This window comes from Lepidothrix coronata, unplaced genomic scaffold (genome assembly GCF_001604755.1).
Source record: "Lepidothrix coronata isolate B3197 unplaced genomic scaffold, Lepidothrix_coronata-1.0 Scaffold36, whole genome shotgun sequence".
Lineage (NCBI taxonomy): Eukaryota > Metazoa > Chordata > Aves > Passeriformes > Pipridae > Lepidothrix > Lepidothrix coronata.
In genome coordinates, this window is record NW_016690216.1 from 3,368,136 (window position 1) to 3,392,350 (window position 24,215).

General features: G+C 37.9%; 1 protein-coding gene across 2 annotated transcripts; it reads left to right on the top strand.

Annotated features, from left to right (window-relative positions):
- The first annotated feature begins 984 nt into the window (after nt 1-984).
- TERF1 (telomeric repeat binding factor 1) lies at nt 985-24,187 on the top strand. Of its 2 annotated transcripts, XM_017812551.1 has the most exons (11): nt 1,307-1,742; nt 3,236-3,476; nt 4,907-5,002; nt 7,232-7,362; nt 8,747-8,833; nt 10,144-10,293; nt 13,703-13,809; nt 14,789-14,854; nt 14,932-14,975; nt 16,012-16,073; nt 23,367-24,187. In XM_017812551.1, the coding sequence occupies exons 2-11, from the start codon at nt 3,398-3,400 to the stop codon at nt 23,523-23,525; spliced, it is 981 nt and encodes a 326-aa protein (XP_017668040.1). In that variant the 5' UTR covers nt 1,307-1,742; nt 3,236-3,397; the 3' UTR covers nt 23,526-24,187. The 2 variants fall into 2 exon arrangements, with proteins under 2 accessions (XP_017668039.1, XP_017668040.1); XM_017812550.1 differs by lacking the exons at nt 1,307-1,742; nt 3,236-3,476 and adding an exon at nt 985-1,199.
- The last annotated feature ends 28 nt before the right edge of the window (nt 24,188-24,215 follow it).

Below are 24,215 nucleotides of genomic sequence, written 5' to 3' on the forward strand. Positions count from 1 at the left end.
AGGAATTTTTCCAGTCTGAAGAACTCATGTCCTTGAAGTTGTTACTGTAGATATACATGTAAGCAAACATGCATTTGAAAGCTCACTACAACATAAGCTTACAACTGCTGCCAACAAGTTGCCAAATATTGTCTCTCTCCAAATGCAAATTAAAATCTTACATTCTATTAGTATAGCTGTCCAAGTAGATGATTCTTTTTAGTTAAATAATGTGTTTTCTTGTCTCTTTGACCTTATTTTTTTATGCCACAGCGAAACTGCTGCAAGTGCATTTAATGTGACCACAGGAATCAAAGGCAGCAAAGGCCTAGCAGCTAATTCATTCTGTTCCTTGATACCACACTGTTCCTCCCTGGAGTGAAGTAAAGTTCAGATGAAGGCCTTTCACCAGATCTACCAAAAAACTATTTGACCCTCCACCAAGTCTCTGAAAGGAAAACCGTTCTGCCCTTCAGCATTTGCCTTAAATTCAGCCCTCTGCAGACAACCTTCTTCCCTCTTAAGTTTTACATTATAACATATACAGAGTGTTGCCTTTTCAGACAGATGCACTCCACACTCCAACTAACTCAGTCTCTCTTCACATTCCATCCTGGGCTTCAGCGTCAAGTCGAGGCTTCTACTTTCCGGTCATTCCAGGCTCTGCAATGCTGGTATGTCCTTCCTTCCTCCAGCAGCCTTCTCTCCAGAACCCACATGAAGATATGCTTAGAGAAGTCCTCCGCATCATGCATGCACAAAACAGCCACGTTTCGCGTTTTACTCTCCCAAAAAGCGTGGAAGGTGGCAGCTCTCTCGGCCACTGCTCCTTCCCAGGACACTCACTCCTTCAACTCAGCCTCTGGCACCAGGAGGAATTGGCGGACCAAAGCGAGCGGCCGGGGCGCGCTGATTGGCTGTGATGGGGCGAGTGGGGCGGAGCCGGAGGGACCACCGCGCTGATTGGCTGCGGCGCGGTGAGCGCGGGGCGGTGTGGAGTCGGCAGCCGTTAGCGCGCGGTTTGAACATGGCAGCGGCGGCCGCCGGCGGTCTGGGAGCGGGGCAGGGCCGCGGCGGTCCCTGCGTCTGTTCGCCCCCGCTAGCTGCGGTGGAGGCCGTGGCCGCGGACTGGATGCTAGAGTTCGCCTGCTCCTGCCTGTGCCGGCACTTCGGGGATAGGAGCGGGGCGGAGTTCCGGCGCTGGAGCGACGTGTCGCAGGGTGAGTGTCAGTGGCGGCTCGCGAGGTTCCGCGGGCGCTCGGGGCTCTCGCACAGCCGCTCCCGGGCCGGTGTGTCCTGACTCCAGCAACGCTGAGGAGGTGGGTATTCGGCTCTTTCGAAGACTTCAGGAGATTCCCGGAGCACCGGGTAACCTGCTGAGGCCGTTTGGTGGTGTCGGCAACACTCGCACACGGTGGCAGTGAAGCAGTGCACGCCGAGGTTTTGTTCTCTTGTTTAATCTGCCGGTGTTCGAGCTCGAGTGTTGTCAGTTAATCGCAGCTCCTGTGAGTTAATATTTTGGTTGAATGAGACTGAACCTTTCCAAGAAAAGAGTGATTACTGAGGGCTCGGTGGTGGGGACTTTTAGATGTTGAGGTGAATGGAGTCATTGCTGTTAATCTGTCATCTTGATCCCAAGAACCTCGCGTGCTCAACACGACTGCCTGTATACCATCAGCAGCTGCTGAAACTGAAGCCTCGGATGCTGAAGGGTGAAGGCTATCGGGAAGCCGAAGAGGATTTAGTGAAGAGATGCAAACGTGGTAAAAAGCAACCAGAGTAGAATTAAACACACCAAGTTCCACGAGTTTACTTCAGGGTTATGATAGACGACTAGAAGTGTTTCAAGGAACTATAGTCTGGGAGACAAAGGTGAAATGCAGTGTGATAACTGGATTTGGAAAGGAAAAACATATATTTAAATTGAGAAATCCACTTAAAAGTGAGAGTAGTTAACAGCTAGAAGCAAATGTCTAGGTCTCAGATAAATTTGAAGGATTTATGATTTTTTTTGTGTGTGTGTTAGAAATAGTTTTCCTGAAGATACCAGGTTAGAGCTTTGGGGATATTTTGTCTGTGTGTGTGTTCTTCAGTCAAGTGAATGTGATACTATGACTTGTTTAAAGTTCTGGAAGGAATGGAGTACAATGGTATGCAGAATGATTAGTAAGGAGGTTGATATATTGTAAGAGGTAAGGAATCTAAAGATAATTAGGTACATTGAATGGTGAGCTGCTAGATTAAATTATTCATGGTGCTTCTCTATGTTTGGCCTTGGGACTGTAACTCAGCAGGAGAATTGTACTGAAATTTCCTGAAGGTGGGAAGCAGAGGAATTGTACTGAAGTTTCATGAAGGTGAGAAGCAAAGGCACTGTCAATGCAGACGCAGACTGACGTGTCTCCTGAGAAGAACTGGAGGCCTGAGGACTGTAATAGCAGAAACAATTAATTAAATTGTACAGAACGCAAGGTCACATGGAACTGAGAACTAAGAGGAAATTTTGAACTTATTCCTGCTCTGTTCAGCAACAGAGGAAAGAGTTGGGCATATTGGTGCTGTAAGATTATAAAGTCAGTATTGTATATGTCTATGGGAAAAGCTAAGCACAGCCATAAGATTCCATTAGAAAATTGGGTGTGGGTTTTGGGTTTTTTTTCATAGAAATACAGAACTATTACTCTTGCATTTGTCAAAGTGAGACTCTATTGAAATAATGATTGGCTATCAACAAGAGGGTCAATTCAAACTGAAGGAAGGCCAGAAAGGTAGGAAGGCAAAGCAAACAAGATGAGCAATTTTATTAGGAGATAAATAATATTTTTTTATACCTCAGTATGCTGCCATGTAGAAATAGCTAGGTTACCTGGGATTAAGGATTTAAAGACAGCATGGCAAGGTTACATGCCTTGCTTATTTTATCCTGTGTTGGTAGGGTGTTACAGTCGATATACCTGAACTAGCTTGTGTAGGTACCTACATGGCAAGGAACTGGATTTCTAGAATTTCTAATGAAAGGCTAAGATGAGAAATACATTTGAGTTGCAACAAGAAGGAAAGTGATTTATGATTGAGAACACTATTAACAAACAAATTAATAGAGAAACTGCCCTGAGTGTGTGGAGGGAGAACAGTCTAGAAAAGATTACTAAGGCTTTGTCTCTTTCTGTTTGTCTGCATTAATAGTGAGTAATTACTGCTAAGGACCTGGTGTCCAAACAGTAAGCATTTAAAGGTTTCTTTTTCTTTGGAATAGCTCTAAAGGAATTCAGTTTGTGTAGTCAAGACTGTTCCACTGCACAAACCAAGCACAGAAGGTTTGCTTTAAAGAGACACCCCTGCTCTGAATTAAAGTGGTGATGTATACGCACCTTATGAGAACAGAGAAAGCTGAAAGATTTCAAGCTGCTTTGCCAAGATGACCCCTTTTATTCTGTGGAATTGTTCACCTATGCTGCCTGCTTCCAGAATTTCAAAGTTCTGCTTTCATCTTCAGAGTAAGGTGTTCATCTCTGTTATTAAGCTTGTCCAAACACTTTCTGAAGTTGAACTCTGTAGTCTGCTATGGAAGGTGCATAAGTGATCACAATGTGTGGTGCTTTACTGCTATTCTAAGTGATGTACTTTTTTTACTTCATATTTTGGCTATAGGAATTAAAAGCTCTTGTATCACCTGTCCTCACTGAAGCCATTAGAAATGTTCTTCCAACTCTAAATGGCCATATTATGCTTGATGTTAGTTTAGGTAATCATTCAGGGCTATTTACTTTGTAATTTCATGCTCATCTATTCTGTGTAGGAGATGGTTATACACTAATATTCAAGTAGACTGAGTACTTTCAAGTAAAACATTGTATTATGTGCTCTAGTTGTTTCATTGCAAAACTCAGGTGTTCCATGCTCCATGATCCTGGCTTTTTTGCTAGGATGACACTGAAACGTGTACATAAACAATTCCTGGCCTAGAGTGTTCAGTCTGAAACTTGGACAAATAACATAACATGTTCTTCATAATTCTGTGATTTTTTGGGGGGCACAAATGGAAACACAGGAAGTTTCATCTGAATACAAGGAAAAACTTTACTTTGAGGGTGACTGGAACAGGCTGCTTAGGGAGGTTGTGAAGTCTCCTTCTCTGGAGATATTGAAAACCTGTATGAATGTGATCCTGTGCAACCTGCTGCACCTGAACCTGCAGGGAGGTTGGACTACAAAATCACAGAATGGGTAAGGTTAGAAGGGATCACAGCAGGTATAGATGATATCCAGAGGCTCCTTCAAACCCCAACTATTCTGTGATTCACTCTTCATTTTGAATGTTACTATATTAGGCTGTGAAGATGAATTACTATATCCAGCCCAATAAAATAAGAAATTCACAGTAACCAGCATGATGGGTATAAACGCATGATAGTTCCCATTCTAAAATATGTAAGAATCCTTGTGACCTTCCAGCCTTGAAAGGAGGGTTTCCCTTGTAGATGTACATTTCTGACTGAGCTTTCCTCATAGCTTTTACTGCTTTTTGTCTCTTAAGTTTCTGTAGCAACATATAAGTGTTACCAGTCTGCCCGTGGCTCATGGTTTGTGGGCATTCCATGCTCTGGAGCAGACAGATGTCTTTTGTAGTAAGCTACTTACCAAAACAAAACTTTATTTCAATACCATGGTCTTTGAATTTGATTGAATATAAGCCTGTGATACATTTTATTGCTTCTTTGGAGAAGGGTATATTTTTCTACTTAAGTTCTTAAATATTAATTTTTTTAACATGGACAAATACTAATTAAATGTGCTTCATTGGTTTCTTAATGAATTAAAAAATTAGTAGATCATTAAAGTCTGATAACACAGTGTCTATTATATGTCTAGCCACATTGTGGCAGTGCTGGAGCAAGACTGACTTATCATTTGTCTTCTTTTCCAGCTCTTATCAATGGCTTTTTCAAAATACCTACACATCAGAAAAAAACAGTTTATCTCTGTCAGCTTTTGATAAGAATTGCAAAAGGAAAAACCCTTGGTAAATACTCTTGATTCTTTTTTTTTTCACTTGTCTAAAAATATTTGTGTGATCCTGCACAGAGGTGTATTAGATATGCTTTCACAGAGCCTTTACTGTACATATTATAAATACATATATAGATATATATTTATATGTAAATAGTACATATCTGTAAACACATATCTAGATAAGTATATGTAAATAAATGGCATGAACTCCACATTTTGGGCTGTCTTTATTCCTCATGTGACTGAGTTGTATGCAGGACCAGTGTTTTCTGTGCTGACTGATGTAGCTGCTCTGAGTTTAAATTACTATATACTTCTTAAATTATCAGTCTATTTTTGTTAGGGTAGCATCAACAAAAGAAATCTATTGGAAAAGACTGACTAGCTATTAGTGAGCAATACTTGCAAGTTTAAAGCTCAGGATGTACATTCCTTTCTGCACACATAACTAGAGGTTAAAGTAGGACTAACAGTAGGAATAAGAATGTGGATGAAAAGGATGACTGCCCTTGTTTCCTACAGAAGGCTGTAAGACTTTCAGCTGGCAGCAGGTCCTTGGGGCTCTTTTTTGCTACCACTTCTCCTCTGGCTGTATTTGCAACTACGTTGTTGATTCAGCCAAGATGATTTTGTTTCACACTGGAATTTTTGGAAGACTTAAATTTTTTTTGCTGTAAATTTTCACTGTTTGATAGAACTCATTGTAAGACTTAAGAAGCAGTCTTGCTAGCATGAGCATAGAAGAAGGAAGTGTATTCTAGCCTAGCAGTGCCACAAAGGCTTGTTTTTATAAAATTAATTTCTCTATGTTACTTGTCAGGTAATAACAGTTGCCTTGACTTATTTTAGCTTGAGAATCAAATTCTTGTATTTAAAGTAGTTCATTTTTTACAAATTATGAAACTTTTCTGATAATGCTCTAAAACTATATTATTGTATATAACACTTGGAAATATGACTTTGCTGTGTGTTTTTCTTATCAGTGTAGAGAATGACCTGTGTGGTGAGGAAGATTGTGTATGCTTAGTAGGTATTAGGTCAGGTGTAGCTCCACAGTGTACATGGAAAGCTACTACATGCTAGCTTTCCTATTTTTTTTCTAATTATTAAAATATTTAATCTGTACTGAGTCTTAAAACAGAGTAGGCTGTTTCAGGTGCCAGCTCTTTTAAACACTTTGGTTTTAGAGTATTAAAATAAACTTAATATGAAGTGTCATATTACTTGATTGAAGGAATAAGTAAAGAAACACAAAAGTGGTTTTTTTTAAATTATGTGTATATATGCACATAACACAGAAATTTCACTGACTGACTTATTGTAGTGAGTATAAAGTAATTTTCATTTTTTAAGTATTGCTTAAATTGTTTACTCATTCCTTAATGAAAGGAATGAGTTATTGAGAGAGATCCTGCTGATGTCATATAAAATGAAGGAATAAGTGGGCCTATAGTTCAGTGAACATCTTGAGCTAAGCTGGCAGTGATATGGGGAAAAAAACACTTATTCACCTGCCAGCTCCTCCTGCTTCTTTTACGTTCACTTGTGCAGACATGTGCAATGACCAGACTGGGAAAGTGTTTTGAGTGTTGAGGGGATGACTATTTGGCTAGGTCAGATCTCTGCCAGAACCGATCACTGATCCTGCTCACTGGGAGTTTATACAAACCTTGGTGTTGGCACAGTGGTACACTGACATGGGAAGTTGCTTCTGCCTCTTCAGTGACACTCCTGTGTTAAACTGTTTGAATTTCCCTCTTGGTTTAAGCACTTCAAATACAACAAAAACTTAAGACGTGGAAATACAGTGATAGATTCAGGGAAAAAATCCCAACCTTAGGATGGTGCTTATATTACAAAAATTAACAGTATCGATACCAAATGTTTTGATATCTGATGCTAAGCTTACTGTATTATTAATGCCAGCCCAAAGACCTAATGCTGAACTCAGCACTATTGCAAGTGGCATTTTAGGTGAACTATAATTAGCTGACACATAATATCCCTTAAAAATGCAACAGTAATGTCATTAGCAAGAGTAGGAAGAACTAGTCTCTCTGAAAAGAAGATAGTTACTTCAGGTTCTTAAACACCTGGAGAGAGACACTAAAAATTATTTGAGGAAAAAGGAATTCAAATAATGTATAGTACATATTACTATTTTGCATATAAATACTGTAATATTTTTAACTTTATCCTTTACTTTTTTTTTTAAGTACTTTTTTTTTTCCCCTCTAAGAATTACAGTTTGAAAATGGTCAAACAATTTCACCTTTGGAATCTGCTCTGGCTTTCTGGACTTTACTTGAAAAGGAAGAAATTAAACTGGAAAAGCTTCATGAAGATATTCGTTGCTTGATTCAAATTCAGGTCTGTGTGACTTACTCAAAATGCTTCAGGATGCTACCTATTCACTGGGAATGAGTAGCTGGAAAGCTGCCCAGCAGAAAAGGAGCTGGGGGTGCTGATCAACAGCCAGCTGAACACGAGCCAGCAGTTGCTCAGGTGACCCAGATGGCCAATGGCATCCTGGCTTGGATCAGAAATAGTGTGGCCAGCAGAACCAGGGCAATCCTCATCTCCCTGTACTTGGGATACTTGGCACTGGTGAGGCCGCACCTCAAGTACTGTGTCCACTTCTGGGATCTTCACTACAAGAAGGACATTGAGGTGCTGAGCGTGTCCAGAGAAGGGCAGCAAAGTTGGGGAAGGATCTGGAGCACAACTCTTATGAAGAGTAGCTGAGGGAGCTGGGGATGTTCAGCCTGGAGAAAAGGAGGTTCAGGGCAGACCTTATCACTCTCTCCAATTACCTGTAAGGAGGCTGTAGCCAGGTGGGAGTGGATCTCTTGTCCCAGGTAGCAAGCAAGAGGATAAGAGGAAATGGCCTCAAGTTGCACCAGGGGAGGTGTAGACTGGATTTTAGGAAAACCTTTTCACACAAAGGGTTGTAAAGCATTGGAACAGACTGTCCAGGGAAGTGGTAGAGTCACCATCCTTGGAAATGTTTAAAAAAGCATGTGGATATGGCACTCGAGGACATCGTTTAGTGATGAACATGGTGGTCCAAGGTTGATTGTTGGACTTGATGACCTCAAAGGTCTTTTCTAACCTCAAGTATTCTATGATTCTATCTTACTAAAACATACCCCCTTTTACAAAAAGCTTGAGCTATTAGCAGACTGAACCAAATTTTCAGAGTTTTAATACAGAGTAAATAGATCTGTACAGGGGACCTTTTTCTATCCAAAGTGGTTCCTGTTTGTACCAGTTCAAATTTGTATCAAAAGCAGCCAATCTGAAAAAAAAAAGTATCAGTTGAGATCTATTTCAAAACACTACTATCTTGAGCTTTAAAATATGTTATGAACAGGGTTTTTTTTTACTTAAAAATCATTATTTGTATTGGAAAACTTTTTTGATTTCAAAGATGAACATATAAAAACACATTGTCAGCTGCTGGGAATGTGAAAGTCTTTCAGGAAGAGAGGGAAGCAATGCTTAGTGGGTAAGTATGGGACACTTTGCATCAATGAGAGTCTTTTTAAATGCCTGATGGAGAGGCTTTATACATGAGGTTTAATATTACTTCAGAACTAACTTTTATAACTAGATAATTGTTGGTAACCCTTAAGTATATAATAATCTGAATTTTGGAAGTCTTAGAAAACTGTAGTATTGTGACTTTTGGGTTTTTTTTCTGATTCTCAGGTGAAAAGTATTTCAGCATATCTTGTAATTATATTTGTTGTAGATTGTAGCAGTTCATATGGAAAATGGATATTTTAAGGAAGCTACCGAACTTCTTGAAAGGCTGTTTACAGACTCTGAATCAGATAAGGTAGTAACTTTCTTAAGTTGCATTAAACTCTTTTATTTTCAGTGGAGAAAGATGGGAGTGGGTTTCCAAAGCTAGTAAATGCTACCTACGTAGCTTTGACCTGATTATTGTCTATGCGGGACACCGATGGGACTTTTAAACACAAAAGGAAATTTTTGGCTAGGGGATTGATAGAAGTAATGGGTGATTTGGGGGAGTGAAATTCATCCAGCAGTTGGTTTTTTCCCACTTAATATGAGGAGTGAGGTGGCACTACAGCTTCTGGGAATTTAATAGCGCTGTTTTCTCAGACCAAAGGCAGTATAAACATGCTGGTAGAGGCATAACTGCCTAATAATTAGTCTACTGACTTCTATCACAGTGGACTCTATTCGTCACCTCTGTTGATTAGTGTTCTGTGTACTGAAGCATCACAGGGAAGGAAAACTCATTAGCTTCTCTAGTATGGACTGAATGTTATTATGCTTCTACTTGGAAAAGACAACGTAGGTGAGTCAGGACACTTCCTGGTTTGAAGTTGACTGCATCATTCAGAAAGATGCAAGTTTGAGTGCATATCTCTAAAATAATAACTAGTGCACACACCTGAATTTGCTGGGGTGGAGAAAAGAGCAAAAGCCTGCAGGCAAAAAATAAAAAAAAAAAAAGGGTAAAAATACTGCCTGTATCTTCATCTGGTATATTAGGACGTGTGTTCTATGTAAGTAGTAGCATGTGCATAACTTATTCTTCAGATACACTCCTCATTCAGAAGATTCAGGTGTTTGGAAAGTGTAGACTGTGGTAATAGTATTCAAATTCATAAATAAGAATGCAGCCTGTACACAGAAGTTAATTCTCTTGGTTATATTGGTTTCTGTAACATTCAGAGTGATTGGTAGACAAAATGTGAATTTCTGATTATCAGTATTGATGTGTCCTTAAGGCTGCTATACTAAGTAGTCCTTTTCCTGAACACTGTACACCCCTTTCAATGGTTTTGAGATAGCAAATGAGAAAAGAGAACTGAGTAATGAGTGGCTTTTACTGGGTGTTTTTTGCTCCATTGACAATCCTGCTTTCAATGTTATTCATAAAGAAAATGATGGGGATCTCTGGAAAGTTACACTTTACCATTTACTGACCACATAAAGTAAATGCCTGGTATTATGCCTATTTTACTTTAGAACCCTGTCAAACTGTGGCATGAAGTTATATAGGCATATTCAGGAAACTATATAATCATCATGTTTACTTTCTATATGTCCCGTTTAGCATAGATACCAAGTTTATTGCAGGATTTGTGTTTTATAAAGCTCTGGTTTTCTTAGCCTTTAAGGATGAAGCTGGCAACCATAATTAAAAACAAGGATCCATATGTTCCTCTTCTCCAAAGCTTCAGTTACAGTCTTTTAATAAGTAAAATCAAGTTCTACGTTGAACTTTTCATGAAAGAAAAGGAAACTGACTTCTTAATACAGGTATGTCAAAGCATTTTCAAAACGTCTCAAAAGAATTACCTGATAAGATTAAATTGATTTATACTTTCAAGGGAGTTGTTTAGGCAATAGTCAGTTATTGCATTAAATTAAAAGGAAGCTTTGTCTTCATGTAGATTGTCTTACATTCAACCTTTTTGTTTTAATTAATATGTCTTGGAGAAAGTTAGTAGGAATAAGATTACTCTAAAATATCTTTTATTAATGTTTTTTCCACAACCGTTTTGATCAGAAAAATAGGAAAAAAGCATAATTAAAATAAGATCTGTCAGTAGTGTATGTTTAAGAGAAGCAGTTCTGATCTGGGACTGTTTAAAAAATAACGTAGCTATATATTTAATGCTTATTTTGTTTAGGTCTGTATGACTTATACGAAAAATAAAAGATCAAGACCTGTTAATTTGGCTAAAAGCTTTAGGAATGTCAAAGAAGTTAGGAGGTACAAAACTGTTATTGCTGTTTTCCTGTAAATAAGAAAGGTCCTTACAAAGAATCTTGCTCAAAAGTGATTTAAAATGGACAAGAACAACATTCCTTTTGCAGTTCATCTTCAAGAGGATTGTAAAGAATTTCTCTTATGTTTACTTCCTATAAAAAAGTATTGAATTATTCAATTACAAAAGCACAGACATCTAAAGGTAATAAGAAGCAAATTTTAAATAAACAATTCTGAACTTCCTCTGTGTTTTCTATTTTCTTACCCAAGAGACTAGACAACGTATTAAATGCATTCAAAGTATAAGACAAGGAATACCTTTTAATGGTTTCACTTGACTGTCAGTTTTCAAGTTTATTTTTCAAGGCTATTTCTTTGAGTGTAAGAGGAGATCAAGGTTTGGAGGTATTGGAGAAGGCCCAGAACTGCATACTAGCATAGCTAGACCCTCTGTTGTTGCACCCCCACTGCCTGCACGTCTGTCCTACTTTCTGCACCAACACTACAAATCTTATTTTGAACAGTTATTTTAGGACATGGAGGAGACATCTTTGTGAAGAGTTTCCCCTTCTGTATAGTACGTAATGGTTCCCCAGCAGTGTTCGCTACAGAAGAGCACTCCAGCTTCAATTTTAATATCTCTTCCTTTCTTCTAGTGCCAGATGTAGAAATATAATCATAGAATAGTTTGGATTGGAAGAAACCTTTAAAGGTAGTCTAATCCAACTCCCTTGCAATAAGCATGGACATCTTCAATTAGATTAGATTGCTCAGAGCAGTGTCCAACCTGGCCTTAAATGTTTTCAGGCACAGGGCATCTACCTCATCTCTGAGCAACCTCTGTTCCATGTTACACCACTCTCATCATTAAAAAAAAAAATAAATCCTTCCTTATATCTAATCTAAATCTTCCCTCTTTTAGTTAAAAGCCATTAACCCTTGTTCCATCACAACAGACCCTGCTAAAAAGTTTGTCCCTGTCTTTCTTTTAAGCCCCCGTTTAGGTACTGGAAGGTGCTAGCTATAAGGTCTCCCCAGAGCCTTCTCTTCTCCAGGCTGAACAACTTCAATTCTCTCAGCCTTTCCTCATAGGAGGAGATGCTCCACCCCTGTGATCAACTTAGTGGACCTCCTCTGGACCTGCTCCAGCAGGTCCAAGTCTTTTGTGTGCTGAGAACCCCAGAGCTGGATGCAGCACTCCAGGTGGAGTCTCCGCAGAGTAGGGGTGCAGAATCACCTCCCCTGACCTACTGGCCACGCTGCTTAGGATGCAGCCCGGGATATGATTGGCTTTCTGGGCTGCAAGCGAACATTGCTGAGTCATGTCCAGCTTTTTATCCCTCCAAGGTGGTCTACATTGCTAAACTGTTTGAAGACAGCTTATTCTAGGTTAGTGTCAAGCTTGGAATCTACAAGCTTGCAGCTCCTACTGTTGATAAAGCTCTTGCAGTTCAAGAAACTCTTATAGGTTAGCTGCCCTAAGTACAGTCTGCAGATACTGCGTTACAAGGCTAAAGGACCTATACCAAGAAAGCATTGATCTGAATTCTTTGTAATTTCTTGTTATAACTTTCATTTTTCTTTCAAAAGAGTTATTTTTAGGGAAAAGTACAATTTGAAAGCTACTGTTAACTTGCAAAGTACAATATAGTTGATTTAAACTTTTTTTTAAACTAAATCCTTTTTACCTGTTTATCTATATGGAAAAATGTCCTCACTATCATACAGGTTTTGCTACCATCAGCCACTGCAAAACAGCCAGTATTTTGAAAACTTACATCTGAAAGATGTAGTTATGGGTAGTTATGAAATATGTGACAATGAAACACTTCTGTGATTGGAAGTATTCTGTGATCAGAATACTTTCCAGTATTTTCATGGATGAATGATTGAAATAGAGAATGTTTTTATATTATCTCACTCTCAGAAATGTTGAGAGACTCTGCAAGTTACTGTGAAGGGCAGGTTAAGATTTCAAGACTACTGAAAACTGGATGGATGAAGGAAGATTAACAGCAGGAAAAAGAAAGCCCTGAAGAGCAAACTGATGAAAAGAGAGAGCAACAGACTGAGCAGAAAGAATTAATATTGAGCCTATAGTGAAGCTCTCAACTTTGAATCATTTTGATATTTCAGTGCTGCAAAGCAGGTCACCTTTTGGGATGTGTAGTGTTGGATGGAAGATGGTTGGCTCTGCTTAGTGCACAACTGGCAAGAATGAACTTTTGGACTAAGTTGGACTAAATGATTTTTTTTTTTTTTGAGAGTGTTTTTATTACCTCAAGTAAGTGGGAGAAATATAGGGAAAAGTACAAATCTTAGGATTGTCTGGACATTCTATAAAGAGTAATGAACTACTACTTCCTTCTCTTGGCAATGGAGGAGAAATAATCTTAGTTTGTGGCTAAAAGTTTGAGCAGGATATTGGAAAAAAATTTTTTGCCAGTGCAAGAAAGGTTATATTACAAGCCTAAGGTCTGATTAGACATGTCTTTTGAAAGTGTTATAGGCATGCTTGATCCTCACATGTGCTACAGAACTAGATAAACTTGTGAGACCTGTCAGTTTTCCATTTCTAACCTAGTTATAAAAAACAGACTTTGGCATACTTTGATAGTATTTGCAGTCTTACTTAATCTCCACGATATAATTCACACCTTCATAAGTTCACTCATTATGCAAGTATTCATTGTATTTCTTTGTGTCCATATAAATATCACTTGCAGCTATGACTAAAATTTCTCTGAGTTATTAGTTGATAAAGATCTTTATGGATTTCAATTTAGCAAGCTAGAGTTATTTTGAAACTACTTATTTTCATAGAAAAACCTCTGAAGTGTCTGTGAAATAAGCACTGTTAGTCCTTATAGAGAGTACACATATTAATCCCAGTGTGACCTACTATCTAGGTATTGGCTGGCTTTAATTTTAAGGTATCAATTCCATTTCGCACAGGAAGCCACAAAATATGCAGAGTCTAAAGGATTGGAAACAACAGCATTGCAAAACAAATCTATGAATGTCAGTGAAAATGACAAAAGTAATTTGGTCACAAAACAAAGGTATGTATTAAGGATTATATTACTGAGGGATGTACTTGGACAGTAACTTGAAACTTGTAGAATTAAGAGTAGGTAGAAGGAAGGACATTACATTCCAAACTGCTGTCCAATAGAAAATTAGCTACAAGCATATTCCCTATTTTTTTAAAATTTGGGCTCTTCTGTGGTTGTTACTTTTGGCATTTACATCATATAGCTTTGGTTAAGTTTAATTATTTGTAAATATGCAGAATTTTCAGTTTAAACAGCTGTCAATCTTGTATAAAAACATGAAAAGACTTTGCCTTTTTTAATGCTTGATTGAGCACTTTTTAGTCCTGCCCTCCTAATTTCAGACTATGAGTCATCTCAAGAAAGAGAATAAGAAAATGGAATCAGGCTGTTATATTTTCTTTACAACTGAACACAAGATTCTGTTGTTGATACTAATGTGAAGGGAAATATTAATCTTGCTTCATGATTCTGGCAGTGTGAACCTTCAAAACGATTATTTGGAATATATTAATATTCTAGGTTTATTGCCTTGTTTTTCATGGAGAATATAACTGTAGTCTTTAGTTGAGATAGAACTTCTATTTCTGCATTGTTATACTTGGAAGATTTAGCATCATTTAGTTAAGGAAATCGACTCATGCAGACAGTATAGAGGAAGACATTTCACAAGTTTTATTTGGTTTTTTGGGTTTTTTTATTTTTTTAGAAAGATAGCTCATGACACAATTACGTCTGAGAGATATGATGAAAGACTTGTTAAAAAACCCCTATGGAAGTAATTACTGATGAAAAACTAGATGTGCAAAATGCCATCCATTTAAATGTGTGAGGCAAGATTAAGAGGGTTAATGGATTGATGCAGTTAGTGTTTGTATGCCACTGTTTCTGTAGAGAGATCTCAATATTTTTTTAATTTAAATATTGTTGAATCATGTAAACGGCAAGTTGCTGCTTAGGAAATTATTTTTTTGTCTTTTTTTTCAAGACTGGTGAAAGAGCAACAGTATATCACAAATCAGTCACCTGGAGACATAAAAAAATCCACAGAAAGGTAAAATTTTGTTGCTTTTGGTCATAGACTTTTCATGAAGTTCTGTGTATTTTTACTCCATTCTATGTTACTTGCAGGCCTTACTCAGGGCAGAAACACACAGCGAGCAGAGTTCTTCAAAGTGAGTATTAGTTTACTTTTACGCTTTCGAAACAGTCAAACACTTATTTCTAAGTGTGATTGGATTAATAAAAAATGGTTGTGGGGGAAAAAACACTGCTAGTTTTTGTGTGTATTTTCTGTACAAGTGCAGGTTTGGTGGTTGCCGTATTTAGGAAGCTGTGAAGTGGCTTCTCTGGCAACTCATTTTGTGAAATCATTCACTATTTTCTGGTTTGCTTGGGGTTTTGTTTGTTTTATTGTGATTTACAGTATTCTATGCAAAAGAAAGCTGCCAGAGGAGTACTGAAATTTGTCTCTTTCTGAATTTGGAGCTAGATAACTTTGGTGGGAAGAACTAAAGAGATTGGCTGATTGGAAAAACAAGTTGTAGTGTAAAATGCACAAAGTTAGGATGTTTGTGCATTTTCCTGGTAACCCTAATTTAACAACATGGATAATGTAATATTTATAAGTAGGTTCTGAAGACCATTAGCAACCTCTTACCAGAGAGAGATGATGTTATAGTTTCTGTGTGTGGCCATGTTGTACATGGAAGGACAAACTCTTAAGATGCCTTGAATGCTTGCCACAGTTAAAACCTGACACATGTACTTGGAAATAATGCAATCTGTATACAAAGAATCATAGCTCTGATTGTTTGTTACTTCCCATTCTCTCTATGTAAAATGAAAGCAGTATGTATAGTAAAAATGCTTTTACCAAAATGAAATGTTTCATTATTATGCACCATTTTTTACTTAATTAATTTAACTAATTAATATACCTAATTAAAATATAATTCTTCTGTGAACTCTATTGTATAGAAAATGTGGTGATTTTTTTGAACAGGCTATTTTTTGAATCTTTGGACTATGGTGAGATATCATGTGTATTCATATAAAAAAGTATATTTATATGTAATCAGACACTGAAATTTTCCCAATCTGTAATAACATATCAAAATAGGTTCTTGTCTCATGTAAATGATAGAATGCAAAACTGCTGCCTTAATGGTGACTCCTCATTGTACTGGATGTATATTAACTGTCTCCTAGGTCTGAACAACTTACAGAATGTGGAAAACCATGGAGTTTCAGCTTGTGGCCGAAGAAGACAGGTTTGTACCATTCTCTGTTCTAAATTGACATAAAATTAATCTACATTGCACCGAATTTTTTTTCCCAGCTTTATTTGACCTTCTCCAAAATGCCTAGACTTAAGATTCTGTAGATTACTCAAGCTGTGCTACAGCTCCTGAAACTGTTAAAAGTAATTTTTTTTAAAGAGAGGAAATAAAACTTATTCTGTGCACTCTCAAATATTATTGTTGCTAATGCTTCTGAGCCTTTAATTTGTTGAAATACGCTGTTTCTAAAGCTTAGTTTGATTCTTTTTTTAAAACGTGAAAAAATAAAAAATTCTTCCCACTGTTGGGGTTACAGAATTCAGGATATCATTTGCCCATGAGAATTTTAGGCAAACATCAAAGACTACTTGTTTTCCAACTTAGAAGGTTAAATATTTAGCAATTTCATAATTCAATAATTTGCTCATGTTAGGTGAAAACATCTATTTGCTTGGGAAAATATTTTAGTTTTTATAAACCAAATGATAGGGTCTTAGAATGCTACATTTCAAATTGTCCTTTGCATTCTCTTCATGGGTGAGCCTACTTCATTTAATTACTTAAAATAATGCTGCTATGATCACTAATGCCAGAATTCCCTGTTGGTGGGAAGTACAGAAGTGTATACCTTAATAGAAGGCAATTTGGTATGATGTTGGGGTAAACTGTTTCAAGCTAATTTTTGCACATAGCCAATTTTCATTCATAATTGTTCAGCTTCTTACCATGATAACTAAGGAAATTAATATTAAATAAATGCATTGCCTTTGAATTCATTTTCATAATATCTCTTAGGAAGCAATTTGGAGTCTTTCTGTTTAGATAACAGTACAAGTTACCATCGTACATCCATTTTGGTGTGAGCTGTTTCGTTTTTCTGGTGTTCATTTTGACATTTCATTTTTTGTATAACAGGAAGGGCCAAACCTGCTCATGTTTTTTTCCAGATTGTCATTGAGGAAAGTTGTACTTACTTCTAGTTCTTTAACCATTTCTACTGCAGTTGAAGTACGGGTTAAATCTTCAGTTACATGGTGTCCTCAAATTGGTTGAGGTCCTAATGAGAGCTCATCTATCCTTGCAGGTTAAGCCCCTATAAACAGTTTTTCACTTTCTCACAAATCTCAGGAATAGTTAAATCACTGAGAGCCTCTTTAAAAGCTACAGATACAACCAGTGCCCTAAAAAGAAAAAAATAGCAGCACTTACTGGATTTGTTTGTTGCCTTAAAAAATATAATTAGTTTACTCCAAAGTATACTTGGATAGGTACCTTGTTAGCCAGTGTCTGGTAAGCATGAACACTTCCATCAAGCTTGTTTTCAACATCAAGATTTAAACTATTTGGATCACAATTGACAGAGAGCTAATGAGAACTTTGTGTTCACATATTTTCATGCTGAGGTAGTCTGTTATGGGGTCACCTACAAGCAGTGTATCTAAGTCTAGGGCTTGTGCACATGTCTTGTTAGAAAAAAATAGATGTTGTTTGCTTAGTTACGTTGTTGTATTTCAACCTTAATTGAAATGTAAAGGCAAAATTTTTAGAAAAATGCATTTGATAGTAGCAAAGAACTCTGAAAATTTTGTAAAAACTTGAATGAATTTTATGATTAAGAACTGTGTTTCTTTAAACACTTAGAAAAGTTGTAGGCATTTGCTGCCTCTGTGATATTTATGCCATACTCCCTGCCAGTGAGACTGCTCGGTAATATTGTATAGAAAGCAATGATAATTGGCCTTTTACACAATAAATCTGCTCCTCTGCTTAATCATCTGGGTTATAAAATTGTCTACATGCATGAAAGAATGCAATGAATGTCAGAGCTGTTGACTTCTAGAACTTCCTTTTCCATGTAGTCCCTCTTTCAATGTTGGCATTGTTTGCTCTTGTTTTGTAAATGGCATTTCATTGCAATGGTTCAGTGCCCATTTTCAGCCTTTCATTGCTGTGTTTTCAGTTAGCTGCAAATAACACTCTGCAGTGCTATTGAAAGCAAGCATACTTTATTTTCTCCTCCCTAAATTAGGGGATGCAAGTGTCACGGAATTTAGGGAACTGTTTGTACTCAATTTTATATCCTGTCCTTTGAGTTGTTTAAAATCTGACTGACAGTTTCTTTAAATTAAAGAATGTGTCTGAAAATCTGGATGTTCAGAATTTAGTCAGACTTGTATGGGAAAAAAAATCCATATATTTAAACCAGAAGGAAAAAAATCAGAGCGGAGTCCTGTAATGCATAAAGGAAGGCAGGTTACTAGAGGAGGACTGACTCTAAGGAATAACAAGATCTTTAGATATGACAGAGTATGCCTCTGCATTCTGCCTGGCAAACTCAAGCTTGCTCTGCCTGCATTCTAAGCTGGCCAGATGTCACGTTGCTCTGGACTAGGTGCCGTGATGATGTGAGCTCAAATGTAATGCTGCATTATGTCCAGGCTTTCAACCAGCCTTGGCAACTTGTTACAGTGCAAAGCTGGAATCTACAAAAGTGCTGTCCCAGAGGGGACAGACAGTTCATCGGTCAGTAAGGTGGGAGGCAAGTTACTGCTGTACAGCTCCTCAGTGAAGAGAAAAGATGACAGTCCCTGATTTACCTGTAAGGCAGGCTCCTCATTTGTATGTTAAACTGAAGAAATTTATTTTAAAAAACGAAAGCTCAATATAAGCAATTTAAAATCAAAACAAGCTAAACCAACCCTTTTAAGAGCAAATGTAACTAATCATTGCAAGTAACAATAGTTGTAATTGTCTCTGATTGAAGTATTTGAATTATCTGGTGTTCTAGGTCAAGAATAACTCTGTTACTTGAATAAAGATTTTATTTAGGAAAGTTTTCTGGCATGCTCTGGAATGAACTATGTGATTCCAATGGAATCTCTGGCCTTTTAATAAAGTTAAAAAAAAAAAACAAACCAAGAGCCATTCACTGCTGATGTTGCAAAATATTTGTGGAACGGGAAGTATTGGAAAAAGGAAGTATTTTTGATAAAGGTTAGACTACTTTAGAGAAGTTTTAGGTTCCAAACCTTTTAGAAATACAGCTGAACTGCTATCACTTGTAATTCTTTCACTGCTTAGTGAGGTTTGTTAGTGATCATAGTTTACTGAAGAGGCACTGATAGTTGCATTAAGCTGGAGTAGGTCCAACTTTGAGATGTGAAGTTTAGTCTTTGCATAGGTGTCACATTTTCCCTCATTGTAGAAAAACCAGGATACAGTTCTGATCAGGCTGAATGTTATCTAAGCTTCTTCTCCCTCATACTCACGCCCCTGCCTTTCATGTTTGACTGCTGCTGACACTTCTAGCAACTTAAATTCAAGGAAAGTGGAGAACCATACAGAATGACACTCAGTTGTCACCTGGCCTATTCCCAATGTCTGAATTGATTTTGCTTTTAAGAGCAGAATCTTTTAAGGATCCCAGAAGGGTTCCAGGTCATACGGAGAGGAGATAATTTTTTTTTTTTTTTTTTGCTGTCTCCATGGATGTGGGATTTAGCACAAGGACCTCTTGTGCCACTGACAATCATACCAGCTGACCCTGGGTTTTCCTGTCCACCCTCCCTTGTGCACCAGCAGGGTAGTATGTATTTGTCTAATGACAGCAGCCATGAGATTTACATTTCCACTGGGTACGTTATTTGCAGATTTAAGTGATGTTCATTCCCCTGTAATTCATATATTTCCTCGCACTTATCAGATCTACTAGTTGGCTTTATCAAGTTGAAATTTCTGTAAGTTGAGGCTATTCCTTTGCACCCACATTTCCCTTTCTGCCCAGTTCTTTACAATTTTGAAAGTTTCAGTTGTAAAGGTGAGCCATAACATGATTTTCTAGTCTTCCCTTTTGCTTTATAGCCAACACCATTTATCCATTTGATAGTTGGAAGTGTTCTGTTACTTATAGGAGAAGGTTTTATACATACTCTGGTAAAACAACCTTTCTTTTAATCCACAAAGTTACAAATTTTAGGCCTTCAGATTCAGCCATTTACAATTCTTATGGCTCTTGTAAAGTTCTGTAAACATTTTTTATTCCAATTGAGTTATTCCAATTAACCCAAGACTTTATTAGCAAAGGATTAGTCAATCAGTCCTCTGTCACATAAGGATTGTATACATTTAATCTCAGGAATGCTCACAACTCAGCCAGGTTCTACTGGCTACAAAATTGTTAAGGCGTGTTAGAAGTGGCCACCTCCTCCAGCAGCCTCAGCCCAGGACCCTCCTGTCTGGCTGCTGGAGCCCAGTGTGGAGTCCAGGGACCTGGGGTCACTACTTGGGCAGTGGCTCCTGCTTTCCCATCTGCAGGTTTGCCTAGTAACAAAGCTGAACACAAATCCAAGAGGCACACACAGAGAGGACACTGCCACAGAAAAGGTGCTGTCCTCAACACCACCCATGTGTGGTACCCGTGTAAGACATAAACACAGCGGAGTCCTCTTCCCTTGTCTGTCTGGTAGAGGTGTAAGTTCGCTGGTGAAGGAACACACCCCCTTCTCTAGGTTCACAGGCATGTGAATATTTGCACGTGCCCAAGTATGGGAACAACCTTTCTGCCTGCCTGGTACCCCTGCCCACATCACAGCCCTCCCATTCCTTTCATAGGGCCGTAACTTCCTGGCTGGTGCAGATGGATGCACCAAATATGAGCACTCTTTTGGCTGTATTACATTGTACACTTGCAAGATGTCTCCCTTTCAGGTAAAGGGTGAAATTTTCACTCATTCAAGGAGACAAAGAAAAGACAGAGGGAGCCTGTGCCTCCTGGGTGGCAGCTCACAGTCACTGCTTCTGGGATGACCCTCCAGCCCGACAATAACCAGTAACTCAAAGGAAAACTACAAGACACACAAGGGCTCCTCTTGGTCATAACATCTGTCCAGCAGACCAGACCCGCATTACAATTACCTTTCCCTCTTTTAGCTGGCAGAGGGGTGCCTGACTGACCTATATTAAAGCTGGGATTCAGCAGCCCCCACACATTGCAGGAACCTACAGATGACCCTTGGCTAAAGCCCCAACAGGGATTTCAAAAGATTCTTTACCTTCCAAGCAGTGGCAGGGATCAGCCTATGGTCTGCCTAAGCGAAGCAGGATGTGTGAATCCCATTCACAGCACCAGATGCTGTTGTGGAAATAACCTGAATTGCAGTTGAGATCAGTTGGTGGCTGTGATAAGAGGAGAGGACAGGGAGCAGCAGTGATGGCCTTTGCTGATGTGAATTCTGCCCAGCTGGGACAGCTATGGAGTTCTATAACTTTTACAAACAGCTTTTTCACGAAAGTTGTGTCAGATAAGCAGCTTATGGTACATAACAGCAGCAAATTCAATTCCTCAGATGAAGAGGCTCGAGTCAGTACCTTCTTTTACAAATAGTTCACTCTTTTGGCAATTTAAATTGTTCTGACTGGCAAGACCATTAGCTGCAAATGCTTCTTAACTCCTGAGGCCCGCAAAGGCCTATTCAACATTACCAATTTTAATTTCACACACTGAACATAAGTAATTGTAGTGCTTTTGATCACTTGCCTGTATAAATTTTGTAGTACTTTTATGAGCAAAAACTGACTTTTTTGCTATTTCAGAGCAACTCCAAAATCAGTAAAACACAGGTGATGGTTAAATGCAGAAATAAGGGAGTCTTTTGGTTGGATTTTCAGCAGTCATTTGCTCATGACATGCACATAAACACATGCAGATTTTGTAAGTCTGGTAACTAATGATTTTTAATATGGAATCTGTTGGTGATTACAGAAATGCCAGCATGAGACCAGTGAAAATTGACCATTTGTCTCCTTTCATAACTTACTGCAGTCCATGAGACTGTCAGAAGAAGCAGGATCCCTCCTGTGCAAGAAGCAGAACTAAACATAAATAAATTAAATGGAACAGCTGCACAATACAGTTCTCTGTGCATTTCAATCTCATTAATGTTTTTAAGTTTTTATTTTTTCTGTAAGTTAAGCCTTTGCATTTCAGGTTTGGGGGAATAAATTTAGAAAGAACATGCTATCAAACCGCAGTTTCAAGTAGAAATTGATACTTACTTTTTAGAAACAGTTTTTCTACACAGTTATTTCACCTGAGGATTCTGTCCTATGCTTGCATAGATAATATGCAATTCATTTTGCCTGAGGAGGTGTGCTGATCATACATCAGTGTGATTAGTTGTGTATTAAGCAAGCAAGATTTGGAAGACATTTGTGGAGAGTCAGATTCTAGCCAAATAAGTTGTTTTAAAATAATTTCATAATAAAGTTGCTAATGCTATTTTAGAGTGAAAAAATTGACTGCATCTTATACCCCTTATACATACACATATCAAAAAAAGTAGTAGTTAAAGACATCAGAGGATATATAGAATTTGTAAAGTTTTGTTATATAGATGTCTATTTTTATGAAGTTATGCTAAAGGAAAATTGATAATTGGTTCTCCCTCGCACTTTTCTGTAAAGGTAAGATTTTTAAAATCAAGAATTTGATTTTTAAAAATTCAGTTTTCTTTTACCCTGTGTGCAGTCCTAAAACTCTTTGTATTGAGGTATTTGTACCAAGAAGCAACTAAGAAAGAACTGGAAGGGATTGCTTACTGATGTAATTTTCTTTTACTTTCATGAGAGAAAAGTCATGCCCTGAAAATTAAAAAGCTTGTAACTCATGGCAATCAGACTTAAGTAGTAGGCTCAACAAATGGCCAAAAGCAAATGCATAGCTGTTAGCTGAGAATATGACTGATGTCACTTTCAAATGCAATATGTATAATTTTGCTTCTATAAGCATTTTAAATACTGGGATTTGTTCCTGAGCACACTGAAATTCTTCTGTTATTGGTAAAAGGTGTCTTGATTCTCAGTCCCTGGCCTAATTTGTAACAGAATGCTTTCTCTTTTACGGTGCATACTAGGATCAATCAAGGTTTGTCTTGACTCAATTAGCTTATAAAGTACAATTTTGGAAAGCACGTTTTGAAGAAAGTAAACCTTGGCCTAATATCTTTTTTCTTTTCCTCCTGCAACTTGTGAGCATTGAAGCATGCTGTTCTCTTTCCAGGTGATATCTGCTAATGTGTTGTAAAACTTGACTTGATAACCTTTGTTGTTGTATTTAGTTTCAAGATTTAGATTCAAGTTTGAAAACAAAACCCCTCTGACACCTGTACTCTGTAATAACTAGAGAGCAGTATGAAAACTTGCTTTTATATTTGCTGTAAGGTTAGCTTTTACATTAATAGCTTTCTCTGTTCACATATCCAGTATTTTTCTCTGTTCTTCCCCTAGCGATGGACTTACAAAGAAGACTTGGAACTGAAATCAGGAGTAAAGATGTTCGGAGTGGGTAACTGGGCTAAAATTTTGGCCCATGGTAACTTCGACAACCGAACAAGTGTCATGTTAAAAGACCGATGGAGAACATTGTGCAAGATTGACCTAGCCTAGCTTTCCAGAATAACAACTTATTTTAGTCTCAAAGTGTCCAGCAGTGTTGCTGTCCTAAAACGTGAAACAGAATAGTAATAGGTATAAAACATTTATGTAAGCAAAGTTGTTCAGGTGATGACTTTAATGTGAAGCCTAATACATAGTGTGAACTTTATGGCAGATGAACCTTGGCTAACATTAAAAAAGTTCCTTATTACTAGTTAAAAATGCTCATGTGTAATAGTGACATGAAGTTCTGGGAAGTCTACTTCCTTAACACTGACTGTGGAGTCACCTATGAAGGTGGGTGAACATGAGAACTGCAATGTAGAGGAAGAATACTTATGCACTTGTAGTATAAACAATTGTCCAGATGATGCTGGGAAGGAATCAAGGATCTAAACTGAAATCTGGTTTTAACACTCTAAACTTTCATTTTTATTTACTCTTGCTATTCAGTGATGACAGTAACTATCATCAGACTTGAGAATGTTTGGCTGGCTCGCTACTGAGTAGGAGCAGTGCCTGCAGACAGGGCTGTGGCCAGTAGAGAATGCGAACTTCAGGAAAAGCAACCACTATGATTAGAAATATTAGCTCTTAATTACCAAAGAGAAACATGGAAACGTGCTTCTAGTGTTCTAATAGAAAATCAGTCTTAGCATTTTGTATTAAGGCAAGAGAGAGTTTCCCAAAATGCTTCTTCTA